Source organism: Semicossyphus pulcher, unplaced genomic scaffold, assembly GCF_022749685.1.
Source record: "Semicossyphus pulcher isolate SPU_LCO1_2020_fin unplaced genomic scaffold, fSemPul1.0.p SCAF_6, whole genome shotgun sequence".
Lineage (NCBI taxonomy): Eukaryota > Metazoa > Chordata > Actinopteri > Labriformes > Labridae > Semicossyphus > Semicossyphus pulcher.
In genome coordinates this window covers 20449628-20468535 of record NW_027211737.1, presented here as the reverse complement: position 1 = coordinate 20468535, position 18908 = coordinate 20449628, and the positions used below count along the sequence as shown (strand labels likewise).

Below are 18908 nucleotides of genomic sequence, written 5' to 3'. Positions count from 1 at the left end.
GTAACTTATAGTAACACAGTGCTCCAGAGCGTCATGGTTACCGATCTGCATAGAAAAATGAATAATGCATCTTCTCGGTTAATTTAGGCTTATATTAAGAAAAACACTGGACAAGGTGACCCGTATGTGGAGTGATCCAATAGAATACAAGTTCATAGATCTGTCACATATCTCTAATGCTTACTGAGAGGAAACGGGGACATCTGAGCCATCACAGATGCTCTTAATGATAGTGTCCACAAATGCTCTCTGCAACAAAACCTGCTTCATATATATTGCAGGATGGCATATCTGGCAAATGGCATCACCAGATTCCAAGGCAGCAGCAGATAGAAAGAAGTCCTACTATATTATTTTACTGATCAGCCATACGGGCTCTGCAGACCCTTATCTGAAAAGATCTAGGGGACGACAGGGTATAGAAGATCTTTCGTGGATTACATTTCAGGGTCTTATATTTGTATTTCACAGGTGGTTATCCAGATTTGCGATTTTATGGCGATATCTAAAAAATAATCCCTCTAAAATCTTCCAATCTTGCAGCCGTACTCGTATTTTTGTGCATTTATTCCAGTGAAATCTCCCAAATTAAACCCCAAATTAAAAGCAATTTGCTATGTTGCTTGTATGTTTGCTTTTTGGTGGCATACATGGCAACAGTTATTTGCGGACTGCCTTGCATGACTTTTGACAAGGCAGCCACAGTGAAGTTTAATACCACATTGTTTTTCAACTTGTAATATCATGGCATTTGAAAATTATTCATGAGAACAAAACCCATCATAGAGTAGAAATAATCTGTTTCGGCAAATGGCACAATAGACCATACAAAAAGCAAGAGGTTGGATGCAATAAAGTGGGACATCTACACCTTTAACAGGATGTGTTTCCACTTTTACACCTGATAAACAGTAAATCTAATATTGCACTCAATTTACCTTCCCTCTGACATAACCATTTTAGAGCAAAATATCCAGTTTAAGAACCTTCGAAGGTAGTCTGCCATAAGCTCCTCCCTGATCCCCGCTGATGGATTTACTAAAGGACATATTAAGAAGTTACGAGGGACTATATCTGGCGGATTAAATCAATTTCAAACTGACATTGAACTCACTCTGTATCTGGGGAGTAAGTGTTATAAATCTAATCAGATGTGTCATTGAGAACATGTTCAGAGGATTACACTTGTTAAACTTGTCAAAGCCAAAATCTAGCGGAGTTGTTTGACATTGTTATGACCTCGGTGAGTCAGAATCCCACAGTCATGATTCAATCCGGTGCCTGCTCGCTATTCTTCAGAGGATTCTTCACACTCAGGCATGGTGTTGTTCTCAAAAAAGGGCTGTTTGATGTGCAAGCTAACATCTGCAGGGAAGGTGTAGATGAATATAGAATGGATTCATTCGGGACATACATGTGTGTATATAGTAAAATGTTCATCATGCGTAACATTGGACTGCATGAAAACTGTTGTATGTTTTTCCACACAGAGCTGTCTTTAGCTGCTTCTGCTTTCCACCTTTTTTTTATAAGCTATGACCTGCTAATGTCAGTTCCTTTGCCAGCCTAAATTCTGTCCGCAGCTTCCTTTCTATTCACGTCCTTCCTGATCTTCATCCCAATTTCCAAATTTGTCTCTGTGTCATTCCTCAACCTGATTCTCACACCTCAACCAGACGTCATCTCCAGCTAGGGCCTTGAACTACACACCTCTCTCATTGTCCTCCCTATAACGGCCTCAGACCTGCACAGCCAGCCCCTAACTGGCTTAGCACTAGCTTCCCAGGTTAATTAAACTGATCTTTCACTTTGCTGGAGTATTAGCCACGCTATCTACTACATGTGTCCCATTATGAGTCACCCAACTAATGTGATCTATACAGAATCTATTGGGATCTCTAGCGTTATTTGTTTAGATTCTCCATTTACTTCTAGATACCCATACCAATCGTACAAACACTTTGAACTCAACTCTAACTCAATGTGTTAATTTTCCAGCCATGTGAACTATCACTTTAAGAGCTTGTGGCTGAAGAGAGCCTTAATAAGATTAGCCCTGCCACTTGACAGCCTCAGCTTAAGAGGCACCTCTGCTGACCTGTGTGTCCATCCAGCAGAGTGTGCATGTGTGTTGTGCGTGTGTATTTGTTCGCGATAGAGCTTGTTAATTTATGCATGTGTCCTTGATTTAAATATGATGATGTTTTTGTGGGTATATACTGCATGTATTCATGTGTCCATACTTGAACATGGACATGCCTGTGCAGCCTCAGACCCCTCAAGTAAGAATGCAGGTTGCATATTATGACTTCTGACGACCTCTGCTTTGCACAGTTTGTCTTTTTCACAGAAGCTTTGTGCCACTCAGGAATTTAGAGCATCCACTCAACCTCTCAAAAACCCTGTATCCACCTTGTCACTCACGCCAACACTCTTCTGTCTCAGGCTGTGAAGATGAAACAGACTTAAAATTAAAGGCAAGGACTGTTGTGAATGAGAATATAAGTCATCAGACAAAAGGCCCATGGAATCACTGGAATTTGTGACCAAAGTGTTTTAACTTTACATACCAAGGAAACCATGGCCCCCAAAACACTTGTCATAAGTGTTATCTTAAGGTGGCAGATGTTCTGTTGGTGTTGGAAGTTTGTGCCGCTCAGTTTTGGCACTCTGATGTGACTGTTTTAAGGTCAGTGAGGAACATGTAGCTTTGTTTTCTTGTTCTTTCCAGGCCCCACTTTTAGAACACCAGGCAGCTCACTGTGAAACATTCAAGTTGGCATTAATATCATAATCAGACGTCTGTTTATTCTCAGGCAGACAGCATCCCACCCACCCCTCCACACACCCTCTGCAGTGCTGCCTTTCTCCTTCACTGATCCCACCCTCCATCCTTCCCTTTCTGTTCACTCTTTCCAGCCTTTGCCCCGGGACCTCAAGCCACTTTACATTCCCCTCATACTCCACAATCACAGTCCATCAACACCAGCACAGACTTGACCTCATCAGTATTATGGTCAGTAAACACTTCTCGCAACCAGGAAGTCTGAGTCACAAAACAAAATGTTATGACTGTAACTTCTGTTCCCTGTAGGAGAGGAACGCGGTACACCACATATATTATGAGATATCATGCCCTCGCGTGGCCTGGCGGACAAAACAGACTCAAAATTAGCGCTCCGTTAGCCAACAACTCACCAACTGTGCGGCAGCAGTGGCTAACACCAACAGGGGCTGTTTAACTTCAAGCTGGCAATAGCCAAATGAAGAGACAGAGCTAATTAGCTGTAGCTAACTAGCCCTACACGGTAGAGACGCTCTTAGAGAGTTGAAGAGCGTAAGAACTGAGGGATGACTATGGTGACGGATGTGTTTGCGGACAGGGCCTCAAGTATGTCACCACAGATCATCTGCCTAAAGGTGTGAACAGAGGTGTCTTCAGTCAGGCCACGCGAGGGCAAGAATGTCAATAGGAAGTGTTTTATCTCTCCTGTTCGGGAAGCTGGTAACATTAGACACAGTTTAATAGCTCATAAATCTGATCACTCCTCATTCTGCTTTAGGACCTTTTCTAATTTAATGACAGCATCTTATAAATAGGATTTGTACTAGATGAGTGATGCTTTGCGACACAATGATGAGTTTTGAGTGAACAGCTGCTGACTTTATCTTGACTCTCCTCAGACAGGGTGCACACCTTAGGCAAGGCAAGGCAAGGCAAGTTTATTTATATAGCACATTTCAGCAACAAGACAATTCACAGTGCTTTAAACTCAACCATAAGGTCAATTTCATATTGTATTTCTTTTTTTTTTTGGCCAAGTTTGCCAGAATTTAATTAGACATTTAACTTTAAATGGCCATTAGATATGTTGTAAAAAATCATCTAATTGGTTAGTTTGAATTGGACAATACAGTTGAGATGTCTCTGGCTGTCTGTGTTTCTTGAGTCATCTAAAAGTATTTGACACAAGAGATATTAAACCTAAATAAAAAAGGTTTCAAGGTGGTCTGTATTTACAAGGCCTAGGACATAAGGTTTGTGTCTCCTGAACATTAAATACCATTGAAGAAGTAGCTTACACACAATACATTTGGTCTGTAAGTCTTTTCCTCCATTGTAGTGTTTCTGGGGTGAGCAAGTGTAGTGATACATCTTCATTAGGATGTAATGAGGCAACAACAGCTGGTCACACACAAGCAGTGTTCTGACCGACTATAGATAAGACAACGTCCTGATAACTTAGGAAGTAAACAATATCTCTCTCTCTCTCGCGTGCGCTCTTACAAGCTGTCTGTCTCTTTCTGCACTTTTTCTCGGGCCTTATCAAGCGTTGAATGTTTTTCACTTTAAACTCACACTCTGATAACATGCCCATCACCCAACGCCAAATAGGCCGGCTGTTACAAAACACGCTCCGGTTCATGCCAGGGTGCCGGCTCTGGCAACACAACATCTCAGCCACTTCTTCATGTTAAAGTGTGTGTGCGTGTGTGAAAGAGAGAGATTAAGAGTGGGAATGAAAAGAGGTTCAGAGAGAAAAATTGACATAGATGTATGTGTGTGTTTGTGCAGTTTTCAACCATTTAGGAATGCCAGTTTCCCACAAGCTTCACTGTAACCCCCTGTCCTTCCATTCTTACCCTTGACCTTTGACCTCTGCATTTTCTTCCCAGAGAAACATATTTAAATTCCTGTGTTGATGCATTTTTTCTTGTCCCTTTGCAAAACAAAAATGTTTGCCAAAATCCTCCTGCCGTACAAACAAGCTAATGACCTCATACTGTAGATCCATATACGTATGTGGTATGAAATGTTTGTTATTGTGTGTGTGTGTGTGTGTGTGTGTGTGTGTGTGTGTGTGTGTGTCAGGGCTAAAGGTAGAATTTCATCTTTGATACTGTTATCAGTTCCACGGTGCTGGAGGACTGTTGTGAAGACCCACTGCAGCTCTGACCTACTTGTGTCAATGCACGGGGCTGAGTGTGTGTTGCATATGTGTGTCTTTATAAGCGCCCTGGACGGTGTGTGTGTGTCTGAGGCGATCTCTCTGTGGACGCGGGGAGTGTGAGAAGCTGGGTGTTTTGACAGCTTTAGAACAGTTCCAGTACAGTGCTGGGGCAGGGGGTGTGCAGGCCGGTTGGACACTCGGGGTGAGAGCGGGGTCAGCGGAGGAGTGGACAGGAGAGGAGGAGATGAGGGGAAGAGTTTCATTTCGAAACGGCCATTAAAACGATACCTGATATCCATCTTGTTATTGACTGAAGAACATGTAGGGTAATGTGAGACAGCACATACAATTCAAATATGACCATTGATTTGTATAAGTGAAATTGGTGACGATGGAAAATGGAGCAAGGACACACTGAAAAATAAAATAAATATGAGACTTCAGGGAATAGGGTTGTATAAAGTTTCAGCTGTTTTGTTGTTTAGTTCAGCCCTATCTGGGAAGTTAAGGCCTTAGCTAATTTGACTATTTCTGTTTGTGCATAGGGCTGCACATGGTCCAATGGTTAGCATTGTTGCCTCACAGCTAGAAGGTTCCTGGGTTGAATCCTGGTTTGGGCGTAGGGGGGCTTTCAGTGTAGAGTTTGTATGTTCTCCTCGTGCACGCATGGGTTTCCTCCGGGTACTCCGGCTTCCTCCCACTGTCCAAAGGCATGCTCGTTAGGTTAATTGGTGGCTCTAAATTGGCTGTAGGTATGAATATGAGAATGAAAGGTGGTTTGTCTCTATTTGCCAGCCCTGTTATTGACTGCCGATCAGTCCAGGGTGTACCACGCCTCTTGCACAATGACGGCTGGGATCGGCTCCAGCCGGACGTGACCCTGAACAGGATAAGCGTTAAATATAGATTCTTCAATGTGTTATTAAAAGTGAAACCTCATCTTTTCCTGAAATGTTAACATCTAAATAAGTGTATTTAAACATGTGAGTCCTTCAGTAAAGCTTGAGGAACATTGGATGGCGTTGAATACAGCCGCAGACTAAACTGAGTATTTGTCCAAGCAGCAGGATACTCCTTGTTGAAGTCGTCATGCCAAAAAGTGATCTCAGCTCATTCTCCCAACTTTAATCTCTCCAAAGTGTTAAAGCCATGGGAGTAGACTTCCCACACAGTTAATAAAAGAGCGATAAAGCTCGTAAACAAAGAAGCAGAGTCCTTAATCGTACTACTGTAGCTGAAAAGGCCAGACATCACCTCAGACTGTGCTGCTTGAGAGTTCTCTCACAAGTTTACCTCCTCCAACAAAGGGGCTGCCTCTCCACATTTCTAAGCCCCTCTCAGTGCCGGTGCTGTTGAAGCCCTGCTTTCTCCAGCCCATCTTTCATGCTGGTTCATTCTGGCCATGCCAGCCAGGTCAGGGGGCAGTGTTTTCTCAGGGCTTCAAGACCACTCTGGACCAAATGATATAAAAGAGACATCTCCACTAGTTGCACAGTGCGCTCCTGTTCGCTTTATTGTAGTGTTGGAGCTGTATCATAGCAATAAGGTGCAAGAAAACACATCTTAATGAGTCTGCAGGAATGTGTGGACAGGCTGAGAGGCACAAGGGTCAAATAATAGATTTCCAGTTTTCTGTGGCATGATCCTGCTTTAGCAAACTTTAAGTCTTCAAGCTGATAGCAACTACTGATCTGCACTAGAATCTGTGACACATGTAAGCTCCTGCAGTGGCAGGCAGTCACAGCACTTACATAATGTAGCAGACAAAGATTATATGTTTTTTGTCTCAGAGAAGTCAGTACCATACACCACCAGTAGATGTCTGTCTTCAGTCTTGCAAGGTAATGAAAGAAAGTTAGGTGGTCAGACCATCCAGGGTCCCCACATGGCCAAACATGTAAAATGTCTCATGTTAATTATTAGATCAAATTGTGTTAAATAAAAGTCCACTTTACCCTCTTACATCAGGTGCAGGCATGACTATAATAAAAAGGTCAATAGACTCACAAGAAGGCTCATATCTGAAAAACATGTCCAGACAAAGTCTTCAGCTGGATAAAATCCAGTTTACAGAGCAGTTTAAGTTTAACCTTAAAATAGTTTTGACGGCGGAGTAGTGACGTAATTTTGCCTCTTGGCGACATGGCAGCATTTTTTTCTTCTCTGGTGCAGCTTAACATTCCAGAAACGAATCCCAGAGAAGGAGAGGTTGGAAAAATATGAGGGCGAAAGGTTGGATTTTTTCCACAGCAATCCAAGCCTGTTTTCTTAGCCCCTGTGTTGCCTTTTGTAGAAATATACAAGTGTTGCTATGTGGTAGCTAGTTGCTATGCCTGAACACCCAGAATAACCGCAGAAGAAAACAATCCTGCATTGCCTATTAGTGACACTATTGCCTAATTTATCTGTATTTTAGTTTTGAAAGTGGATGATTTATGTTTTAGCTAGGATCGAAGGTAAAAAATTGTATAATGAGATTTATAATTTTGCATTTTTATTATTTTTTGCAAATAACGTTTTTCTATTAGCATTAATATCATTATAGAGTAGCAATAACAAAGACTACATCCAGCACAGTGTTGTATATGACTGCTCCACCAACAATAGGCAGCATGCTTTGTGGCATGTTTCGAGTTAACTGGATGGAAGGAGCACAGTTTCAGGGCGGGGATACTATAAGCTCTGCAGGATATGATTGGTTCCTGTGTTCTTATCGCTGACGCCACCTTAAAGTGCTCTTACTCAGATCCAAAATCGGACACTTAATGAGTTAAATACACTTATTTATAGTGTTCAGCTGAGTTATATAATTGTTGAGGGCAGACTTTTGATGAATGTGCTTAATTGGAGATTCCACACAGCACAGTAGAGCTGAAAATGTACGAGAAAAAGCACACGCTTAGGGTTTAATTTAAAAGGGTTTAAAAGTAAGATCACGATCCATAGGTTGCATCAAGACGTCTTTCCTAATATTAACGCCTTCTATTAAGCATTTTCTACCCACAAATATTCCACTGCTTTGCATATGAAGTCGATTATATTGGAGATAGTTTAGGTGCAGCGCTCTAATCCAAATGTCTGCTTTTCTGTGAGCACCTGAACGCAGCACAGGATGTGTTGGGCGCCTTGTGTCGTGACGCGGAGTGGTGGGGGCGTGCCCCTGCTGAAATCAGCTGGGGAAACAACAACACAAAAGGGGGTGGCTCAGACTAGAAGAGTCTTTATGCCAGCTATGTTTAGATTTCATGCTAAAAAGCGCCAGTTAACAATCAAAGCCGCGTTATATCAGGTGTGCAGCAGCGAGGGGGTACTTGTTGAGGACTGTGAGACGCTGGATTAAGGAGGCTTTGATGAGAAGTAAGAGGAGGAGGATGTGACAGGGCAGAGGTCCTGTGCGACGTCCGTTGTTATATGTGCTCTTAAACAAACAACGGGACCACCCTGACCATAGACTCGTTCTGCGCGCGCCTTTGTCCGGTTTGAGAGACCGGCTGGACCACCAGCAGTGTGGCATGTGGGTCAATACCGGAACCGTCGGAAGGTAGGGACCCCTCCTGCAGCAATACTGGGTCACATGCTCTCTATGCACAAAGCAATCCACACACTGCTTGTAAAACCCTTAATGCTAAAGATTATGAAATCATCAGCTGTATTTTATTCATACTATGGGGACCATATTGCAGGCGCTTAATGGGGTTTTTAATCTCCTCTTTTATACGTCTCTTTAATGCTCACAAAGGCTCTTATATTTCACATGTAACATTATTTTAGCAGGGGTTGTTACAATGGGAGATTACTCTTATTTTTTAATCCAACACATGCTGCACAGACTGCTGTCTTCTGAGCATTTCGCTTGAGTGTTGGTTTTTAGTGCTGCGGATGGGCTTGGCACATTACGCAAGACTTATCAGCGCATCATTTGGGATGTAGGCTGATATCCACCTGCCTTTTACAACACCGATATGCGAAATACATCCTATCATTGCGCTAAATTTGGTGTGTAACCTGCCTTTCTATCTCTCCAGACAGAGATGACAGCACAATAGGTTGCCAGTTTTGTTGAATCGGTGTCCCAAAAAAAAAATATGAATGAGCCAGGTGGTTATGAATGGCTGCGGGGAGAGGGAGCGCACGAGGTGCCTTTCATTGATGAGTGGAGTGATGCTACACCACAGTATTTACTAGAACCGCATGTGGATCAAAACTGTGACAATAGATAACGTGCAGAATCTCAGTTTGTAAAATCGTAGACGCCCTCGCGCACGCACAGACAGACAGACAGACAGACACGCGCACAACCTTACAAACACACATACACACTCTGTAATGCTGATCCTCGAGCCGTGACGCCATTGGAGGGATTTTGTTACGCAGGCAGGTAGCTGGGTGGCTGGGGCAGAAGCCTCTCTCCTCTACCTGGAAACGAATAAAGAAGCAGAATAATCTAGGTGACAGGTTTTTACCTGACCATGTTTTCATTTCCAGTCATCATTTCTGCAGGATGTAGTTGCGCAAACAGTTTGGCACTCTTCTCTTCCATATTGTGCAATATTTGTCCTCTGGCCAATACATTTTTCTCCAGAAGCTTATAAATCACCTCCCTGTGAGTGTGGCTCATCACCCTGTGGAAACAGCAACTGTGTACATGTCTTTTATTTCTTTAAGCGTTGTTAAATATGCCTATCTTCACCCTGGCATTAATGAATCATGGCTGTGGTTTTAGACCTTCCATCACTACCACTGTTAATGAATAAATGATCGGCTGTCATTATGTATACTGTTTGATGGATCTGGAACAGAGCTGCTTATTGTCCTGGTTAGGCACTACGCCCGTCGCTTTGGCTGTGTCAACAGCTCAGAGATAACAGGCATAGAGCGCAGCACTGACAGACCCACATGGAAGAGTCAGCCTGCATTATAAGGCCGCCTTGACTGTTCTGACCTCTTTATCTGGCTGTAGTTGAAGGTACACAGCGGTAACGGAGCCTGCAATTGTTCACATGTTTTATGCATTATCTGTGTCGGTATACAGTACTGCAGAACTTAAGTGAGTGTTACTTGTAACTGTGTCACGACTGTTGGTGTTGTATTTTTAAACCATATAGTGTCTAATAGTTTGATAATTTGGGTCATGGCTATTTTTGCGTCGTATGGGACAAGGCTTTATATACTTGCTTAAATCCTTTGGTACAATCCCAAAGGTGAAAAAACACCAGACTCTATGAAAACTTTACGTCACATGATGTTATGTGTCATGCATCAAGTTTTCTAGAGTGGCAGAAAAACTTATCTTGAAAATTGTTGCATGCAATTAGATGGAAAGAAAATTCTGTGTTGGAAAAAAATAAAGCTTAATTAGATAAAGAGGAACAAGTTCAGACAACAATAGAGATGAAGGGGAAGAGTCAGTGGAAAATATGGACAGGGGAGGAGGAGGGAGATTGGGAGGGATAAAGGAAATGAGGGCATCAAGAGGAGCCTTCTTGTGTTTACAAAGCATTACTGCAGCAGAGAGGAGAGAGGAGGAAGGCTTCTTAAAGCAGGTGGATATGCTGCTCCCTAACACCCTCTCATTTATAGATAGATGTGCACATATCACGCCTGCCCCACATCGCGCCGCAACACCAGCACCATCTGCAGAGGGAGAGGCAAGTACGTGCCGCCACGCGTGTGTGTTTGCGCACGTCTGAGCTTGTGTGTGTTTGAGTCGGAGGTCTACTGTCAGCCATCCAGGAAGCCAAGCAGAGGCTACAGACCGGGTTATGTAACCAGTCTGTGCCAGCTGCGCCTGTGGCAGTCACTGTCTCAAACACCCACATCACACACACACATGAGACAATACACACCTGAGCAGCACTGAACAGAGTTTTGCCAAAAATAATCATAAAAGAATGAGGTTGCATACATGATTACACATCGTTTCTTCCAACAATTACACATGGACACTTTGCAGTCAAACCCCACAGCTCTGAGTGAGTGTCGGCCCGTGTATAAAGCGGTGGTCATCGGGGTCATTTCTTTGCAGGGCAGGATGAAGGGAGAGCAGAGGCGAGCGGTTTCATCATTGCGTTTGGGGTGAACTCCACCCCCAAGGGTGAGGACAAAAAAAGAGGCGAATGGGGGCTATGGAGGGTTTTTGGGATGAGCGGTTGCTGCCAGTGGATCACTGAAAGTGTTACATAACAGAGAGAGGGAGACAGAGAGGGGGAGGGCTGTCTGCTTAATGCCACTATTTGACTGCTATCCAGAAAGTGTGAGGCCACAGATAGATAGATAAATGAAAGGGTGGAGGGGGGGTGCCATCGGGTTGGAGAGGAAATGGAAGACGGGCGGTGGAGAGAGGTTACTAAAAGACAATGAGTGAAGTGAGGGATGTGGAGCGGAGGATAAATACAGGCTGGGAAAGTGAGTGAGGGGTCAGAAGGTGGGGTTGAGTGGGCACAGCTGGGAACAAACCAGCCAGCCAGCCAGCCAGACAGACAGACAGACAGACAGACAGAGGGATAAATGAGAGGATTTAGACAGGAAATGATGGGTGTGTGTACAAAAAAAAAGAGAGGTAAATATACCAGGAAGTCTACATGGAGACAGAGCTGTAATCCATCTCCTTATGAAACCCCCTCTGGCCTTAAAGCAAAGCCATACTGAGACGCTCGCTGTCCAAATTATGCATGAGCTCCTTTGTCTGTCTGGTCCTCCTGCATGCACGCACACACACACACACACACACGCACGCACACACTGACTCAATCCGTGACATTCCAGAGTAAACCAGAAGGTCGGTGTTTGTGTGTCGAGTGGGCGTTTGATTTTCCGTCACAGCGTTCCTATCACTGTATTCTTGTCTACACCCGTCAATATGTCACTATAAAAGTCAGAATTACATGCACAAAAACTGGGACAGAATCTCATTCTCTGTTTTTCACACACATTTTATTATAACATCCCAACATTTCTTTGTCCTTGCAGCCTTCTATGCAGGGAAGATGACACAGGAGGTGAAGTCTAGACGTCTGCGTACGGTTCACTATAGGTCGTTTGCTAAAAATGAAACCTGAGCTTTACAGCTTCTCTTTCCGCTCCTCTGAGCTGCGCAGCTCCGGCTTCTGCTCATCCTGCAGTCATGCAACTAAAAGTAATTGCTAAAAGTTTGAGAGCAGGTGCATATCTTTCCGCTGCAACCATGTATGCATAAACAATAGGCATGCACATGACCGGACTCTCGCTCGGAGCCTCAGATGGAGGATGAAATCTGGAAGCTGGGTCCTCTTGATCCCCCTGAGAAACAGTCCACACACCATCACCAACAGCTCCGCCTCCTAGTTACATCACTGCTCGCATCATTCCCTGCCTCACAGACCGGCCCTAAGCTCATTACCACACGCACTGTCATCCGTGCGCGCACACGCACCGACTTCCTGACTCTAATAGGTCAGTAGTTGATGCTCTTAAACTGCACCCTCCTCTGTCTGTATCTGTCTTTTTTCCCTTGGTCAGCTTCACATTTGACACTGGAGGGACGCGTCAGCAGGAAAAGCTGCGATTCGTTCCCCTGAGCAACCTTGGTTATTGTTGGTTTTGCCCTTTTGATCCTTGTGGCATGTCTGACTGTATCTAACGCTGGTCTGACGGTCCATCTCTTTCTCTGTAAGGCTGCAATAATCCCCTCCCTGCTTCATCTCTTGCAATCCCTTGTTGCTTTACTGTTGCATTAAAACACAGGGAATTAACAACTCTATGCATCCCCCCCCTCTCCTCTTCCTCTCTCTGTCACTCAAAGTCATTTTTCTCACACATCCTTCGCCACATATTCTAGAAAGAACAACAAGAAGGACGTGCACAGTTTGTCACACTTGGCACCTCATCCCAGTGCTCCTAATTCAGCTCTAAGAGGACTTCCGCTTTGGAGGCTGCCCTCACCATTAGACAGATAGCTGTTAGATAAGTGAGAGGCAGTGGTAACTTTTTATTGCTTCTTTTATCTCCTCTCCTCTACCTGTAGTACGTGTCTCTGAAGGTGTCGCAGCCAGACAGGTGGCAAGGGAGAAAAGGGTATTTATAACTCTGAAAAGCACAGTTTTTATCTCTTCCATATGGACCGTTCAAGAAGAAGCTTCTTTGACAGACACTTTTCTTCTGCCGCAGATAGACAAAGGTAGGCTCTCTGTATTGCTTGACTTCCTGCCTGATGTAATTGACACAGGAAGGATGTTTTTGTTGTCGTTGACAGGAGTGAATCAATGGCTGAGGTTTCTCCGGGGGAGGAAATAAGCTCTATTTTGCAGCCGCAGTAGTATCACGAACAAGCTGGAGGTGTGTGAAGACGTGGAGAAAGAGGTCATGGTTGGAAAGCAGGGCGCACACATGGCTCAAGTGTCCGATGAATAGGTGCCATTTTTAGCTGCTTGTGTGTGACGGTGCCGCTGCTTGAAGTGTTGCACTGGCATCCACGTCAATGGAATAACAAGCGAGGGCCTTTATGAATGTTTCAGATGCTCTATTTATGGGGCCTTGGGGTGGGTCTTTTGAACTCGTCGCAGGGACGGATGGACTGATTAGCTGACTACTGGTCTGTGTGTGTGTGTTTGTGTATGTGTGTGTGGGCTGGTTATGTAATAGAGTCGATTCTTCCAGGAATGTTTTTTTTTCCATTTTGAAGAAATTGGTATTAACAAGTGTTTTGACATGTCAGAAATGTTTGTAAGCAGTTTATGGAAAGGGGATTTTGATAAGCTTTTCCCAGCTATGTGTGCTTTTAAAAGAGGAAGTGGGTATAGCTTTGTGCCTAACCTGCTCCGTCTGGTGTTGAGGTTAAGTCTGAAAGTGACAGATGGTCAAACATGCAGACTCACTTCTCTCTTAGAATAGTTGACCCTAAGTGATGATGCACAGCTCCTCCCAGGCTACGCATTGACCTAATAAGTTAATTACAAAAGCCTTTACGAGGGTTTTGGCATCGACATTTGACTCTATTTTTTGCTGCAAAGGTAAATGTTGCATCACTTTGTTTCCCGTGTATCGAAGATACAATCAATGCATCAAAAAGGAGGAGGAAGACAGACAAGGCGAGAAAGGGTTGTCTTTCTCTTTTTATCTCCCTGTCTTTCTCTCTCTCCATGTGCTGGTACAGAAATAGCTCTGCGGTCCCTCTATTCCTCAGCCTGCGAACCATGTGTTCAGCTGAGGAGTTTGGCAGAAGCCTCTGTTCACCGGTCAGTGCAGCTTCTGGGGCTCAAAGCCTTAACAAAGCTTCCCCTAGCCTGAACCGGGCCACATTTAGAGGCTACTGTGCCCGATGCTAGCTGCTTCCGTTGTCAAAATGTATTGTCATTCCTCCCGGGAAGTGTAATCAATGTGATTTTAATTTTCCATTAATATTGAATTAACCTCTTTCTTCCTCTCTCTCTCTCTCCTGTCTGCTCCTCTCCAGGGCCCTCTCCATGGATATAGACACAGACTATGAGCGGCCCAATGTGGAAACCATTAAATGTGTGGTGGTTGGGGATAATGCAGTAGGCAAGACCAGGCTAATCTGTGCCCGGGCCTGCAATGCCACCCTCACACAGTATCAGCTGCTTGCCACCCACGTGCCAACCGTCTGGGCCATCGACCAGTACCGAGTATGCCAGGAGGTGGGCAAACGCACACAGGAAAACGCCACATATAGACAAACTTGGGGACATTTTCAACATGCATTTGGCTGAATATTTGTGCATATGCATATTAATTTGTAACATATGTAAAAGAAAATCTCTTTCAAGCATATGTAAACAACTTTATTTAAAGAAAAGACCATGCAGTTTGACGTTTATGCAACCTCAAACCTGGTGATTGCATAATCCTTCAATACCACTACAAACACAAACATCACAATAAAGTTACGACCTTTTGACCTTCACGTAAAGATACGTGTGTGTGTGTTGCAGGTGTTAGAGAGATCTCGTGATGTAGTGGATGAGGTCAGCGTGTCCCTGAGGCTATGGGACACATTCGGGGATCATCACAAAGACAGACGATTTGCCTATGGCAGGTGAGCTGAAACATACACACAGACACTCACGCACGGTTTCAGACGTTCTAGCAGCAGGAGCCTCCTTATTGACCCAATAACACAAATGCAGGCTGACCACAAGGTTAACTACCGTGCAACATGTTCCATTATCCCAATTGGTGCAGCCAAGAGATTACTTTGTCTTGGCAGGAGGATTTGTAAGGCATTGACTCAGCTTCTTTGGGCTAATTCTCGACCACATTCACAGTCGGTCGGTTCAGGTGAATAAAAGATAATATAACTAATCAGTCGCACTCACATGCCAGAATAACATTTAGGTAACTAAAAGGAGTTTTCTCTGTAATCCAGTTGCCGCACAGTTTTTTCATTTGAACTCTGACCTCCAGCTGTTCCAGCATCCCTCCCCCCAGCAGACATGATTGGATCATCGCTCTATCCTCTTACTCCCCATCGCTCTGTCAAAGCGGCTTTATGGGCATGAAATTCAAAAGTTCTCATCGGCACAGTGAAATCTACAAACATTAACGCAAATGACATGAACAAAAGACAAAAGCGTTACATGCATCTTTCTCTTCATCCATCTATGTTGCTATTAATTTCAGTCATATCTTTCAACATTTATTGGGCCTTTTTACAAAATTAAAAGCCTTAAAAAAGACTTCACAAACCTCAGCACACACATGCATGTTTATCACACTCTTCCGTAAGTGAGTTACGTGAAATGTGGATGAACCTTGTGTCACCTGCGTCTCTGGGTTGCGTGTGGTTCAGATTATGGTTTACATTTCCTTCCCTCTTTTGCCTTCTACGTCTTTCGCAGCGCCTGTACATTCGCACAGCGATACAGTACGCCTCTGTTTGTTTATGAGTGTGTGTGTGCGTGCCTGTCCACATGTCCTGTATGCTTTGTCAGCCTGCAGTCAGCTGATAAAGACACAGTGCCAGCTCAGCTGTTTTTTCTGCCTGCCTGCCCGCCTGGCGTCTGCAGCTACAGGCATCAAACTCCCCTCCAACTCCTCCTTGTCCTCCTCCTCCAGCTCTATTTGTTATGTGGGCTGTACCTTCTCTTCCATCCTGCCCTCTCACCTCACACCTCACCTCCTCTCTCCCCCATTTCCCTCATCACCCTGTTACTTAACTCGCGCCATCTTTGCCCTTGACACTTTGCTGCTCCTTCACCCTCTCCACACATTTTCCACTCCTGTTGTTGATGTCAAAACCCAAAACATCACATTGTCAGACAATTACCGGAATGTCACATGCTTTGTTAGGAACGTTCTGGATAGAAAACAATGCCAGCCTGAAAATAAGCTAAGCCAAACCTAATCTTAATTTTTTCCCAATCAGCAGAAATCCATTTACCAATAAGCAAAACAATATAAGCATTGCTCTTATGGTCTGTTAAAGTAGCACGTTATCGCCCTTTATAATACTGTGACAGGCCTAATGGCAGATCAGGGGTGTCATGCCAGGCTGTGTGATTGCAATGTCATAAATAAGTCTGCATGAGAACCATCTTTATTGCTACAGAAAATCTGATTATTGAGGACATCGCTGCTGTGTGTGTGTGTGTGTGTGTGTGTGTGTGTGTGTGTGTGTGTGTGTGTGTGTGTCCCTGTGTGCATATGTGTGTCTCGTCTTACATAATCTGGCAACCGACGACCTTTGTAGCTTGGATCCAATACAAAACACACACTGACACACACACACAGACACACACTGACACACAGAGAGACAGCAATAGACAACCTGTCACTGGTGAAGCTATCTATTATAAATTAGTGCTGGTGGTTAAGTATTAGTGGCAGCAAAGTGGACTTGTTTTGCCTTATCATTTGACGTGCACGACCTCGCAGTATGGAGAATTTCACCTTTGTGCTAGTGTCCAAAACATGAATACATACACGTATACATAAATACAACATGTAGGTCATCTCAGTTCACCTGCAGCTCTGCAGTGCAAAGCAGCAGAACTAATGGATTCTTCCATTACTTGTTTTTAATGCTTACCTTCACTCTTAGACTTTCACGTAGCTGCTTTTAAAAGATATGTTGAGATTGGAGAGGTTAAAAAACCTTCAGGGGCTCTGTTAGCAGCCTTTCAGTGCATCCCCTGAACCCCGGTAGAAAGTACAGTGTTATGCTAACACGAAAGTACCCCGGTCCAGACTATGTCAGAAGGAGCCTGTAAAATATTATCCTTTAACCACGAGTACAAAGGCACGTACACATAACATGACCTGTAACAGGCTAAGCCATGGTAATGATCCCTTGACAAAGTGCTAATGGGAGTTCCTATGAGTGCGTGTGTGTGTGCGTGCGTGCTATGATGTAATGCTTTGGCCCTGTATATTATGGGAGAAGGAGCTTTTCAGAGATTACATTAGTGAAAGTTGGACTACTGAAACTGTGTCTACACTGCAAAAAGTGTCCTTGTGTAAAGCTGCTTGATTTGGTGCAGTAAACCTTCATAAGTGATTAACGTTGGCACTAAGGTGTGTGTTTTTAATGCAGATTAAATTGCTTTATTAAACACCTTCATGGACACTTCCTTTTTTTAAGATTTTCAAACACTTGAAATTTCTTTCACAACAGGTGTAACGGTTGTTGCCGGCCTGTTAATTTGATTTGCACAAAGTAAAGTTAGACTCTAAGGTTAAATACAAGGTAAAAGTAGATACTGTTGTTCTTTTCTTTTTTTACAGTGTAGCATTTGTTGGCTCAGTAAATAGGCCATGTTTGCTGCAGCACAGGTATTTTACCCCAGGGAAATAGGAGTAGTGTTTAAGTGGTGTGTAATGCTGCTCTCAAGTTCAGGATGTGGTTAGGCAGCTCAAATCTCCTTGTGACTTTCTTGTGCCCTTTGCACATGTCAAAAAAAACAATTTATACTTGATCATCTGCAGGCTGTCTGAGAGCTTACACATGTGATGCTAATGCTAAATAGCAGTGGTCTTGTGCTTCTGGGGTCAAAGAACGTGTGTTTTTGTGTTGTTTTAAGAAGTAGATCATTGAGCAATTGCAGATTCCTGCACTGTCAGCATTGCACTAATACTTAATGATCCGTCTTACTGACACACAGGTCCATTCATCATTACCTAGAAACATGCACAAACAGGAAACGGCTATAAGTGCTGCCGTCTGCCTGCTCGAACACATCGGTTGAGGAATTGAATCTGTGTATGTGTATCGTGATCTATTCTTAGCTTTCTCTTTGTGGTCCGTGTAGCCTCGGAGGGCTTAGGGAGATTTACGTAAGAGAGCGAGAGAGATGGGCTACACAGATCACCAGCCCAGAGGCTCACAGACACACACACACACACACACACACACACACATCTTGTGACCCCAGCTTTCTCAATGGCACCGTCCATGCTCCCACAATGCCTTGCAGCAGCTGAACAAGCTTTTTCTATACACACATCACACACGTTTTAACATAATCTGACAAGATGTTCAGTGACTCAGAACTGACCCCCTTTTTTTCTTTCCTTTCTCTGTCCCCTTCACTCCATCAAACGCTGCACGTCGTCTCCCTGCTGACGTCCGCTCGCTCACGACAAATCACATCAGCTGTCCTCTGCCATCTTTTTCCTATCTAATCTATCATCTGTGTTATGTTGTAAGGACATCAAATGAAGACATCTTCTGTCATATCTTTCCTTGTAGGTCTGACGTAGTGGTGCTGTGCTTCTCTCTGGCTAATCCCAATTCCCTGCGCCACGTTCGCACCATGTGGTTCCCGGAGATCAAGCACTTTTGTCCCCGGACGCCCATCATTCTGGTTGGCTGCCAGCTGGATCTGCGCTACGCCGACCTGGATGCAGTAAACCGTGCACGACGACCCCTAGCCAAGTGAGAAGCTTTCTTCTTCAGTCGTTAACGGATAAATTTAGATAAAACATGCAGCAGGTTGGCTTTCAGTGAGCGTTGCATGTGGGGTT

At 44.1% G+C, this 18908-nt stretch overlaps 1 protein-coding gene across 4 annotated transcripts in view; it reads left to right on the top strand.

The window, feature by feature from the left end:
• rhobtb4 (Rho related BTB domain containing 4) overlaps positions 1-18908 on the top strand; it is a 40411-nt gene that overhangs the window by 9227 nt on the left and 12276 nt on the right. For 3 of the 4 annotated variants that reach the window (XM_069682522.1, XM_069682521.1, XM_069682523.1), the window contains exons 3-5: positions 14383-14584; positions 14879-14982; positions 18634-18819. In XM_069682522.1, the coding sequence (XP_069538623.1) occupies positions 14393-14584; positions 14879-14982; positions 18634-18819 (482 nt within the window). In that variant the 5' untranslated portion in view covers positions 14383-14392. Of the gene's footprint in view, positions 1-8140; positions 8494-14382; positions 14585-14878; positions 14983-18633; positions 18820-18908 lie in introns of those variants that run through there. The other variant, XM_069682520.1, reaches the window with a different exon arrangement.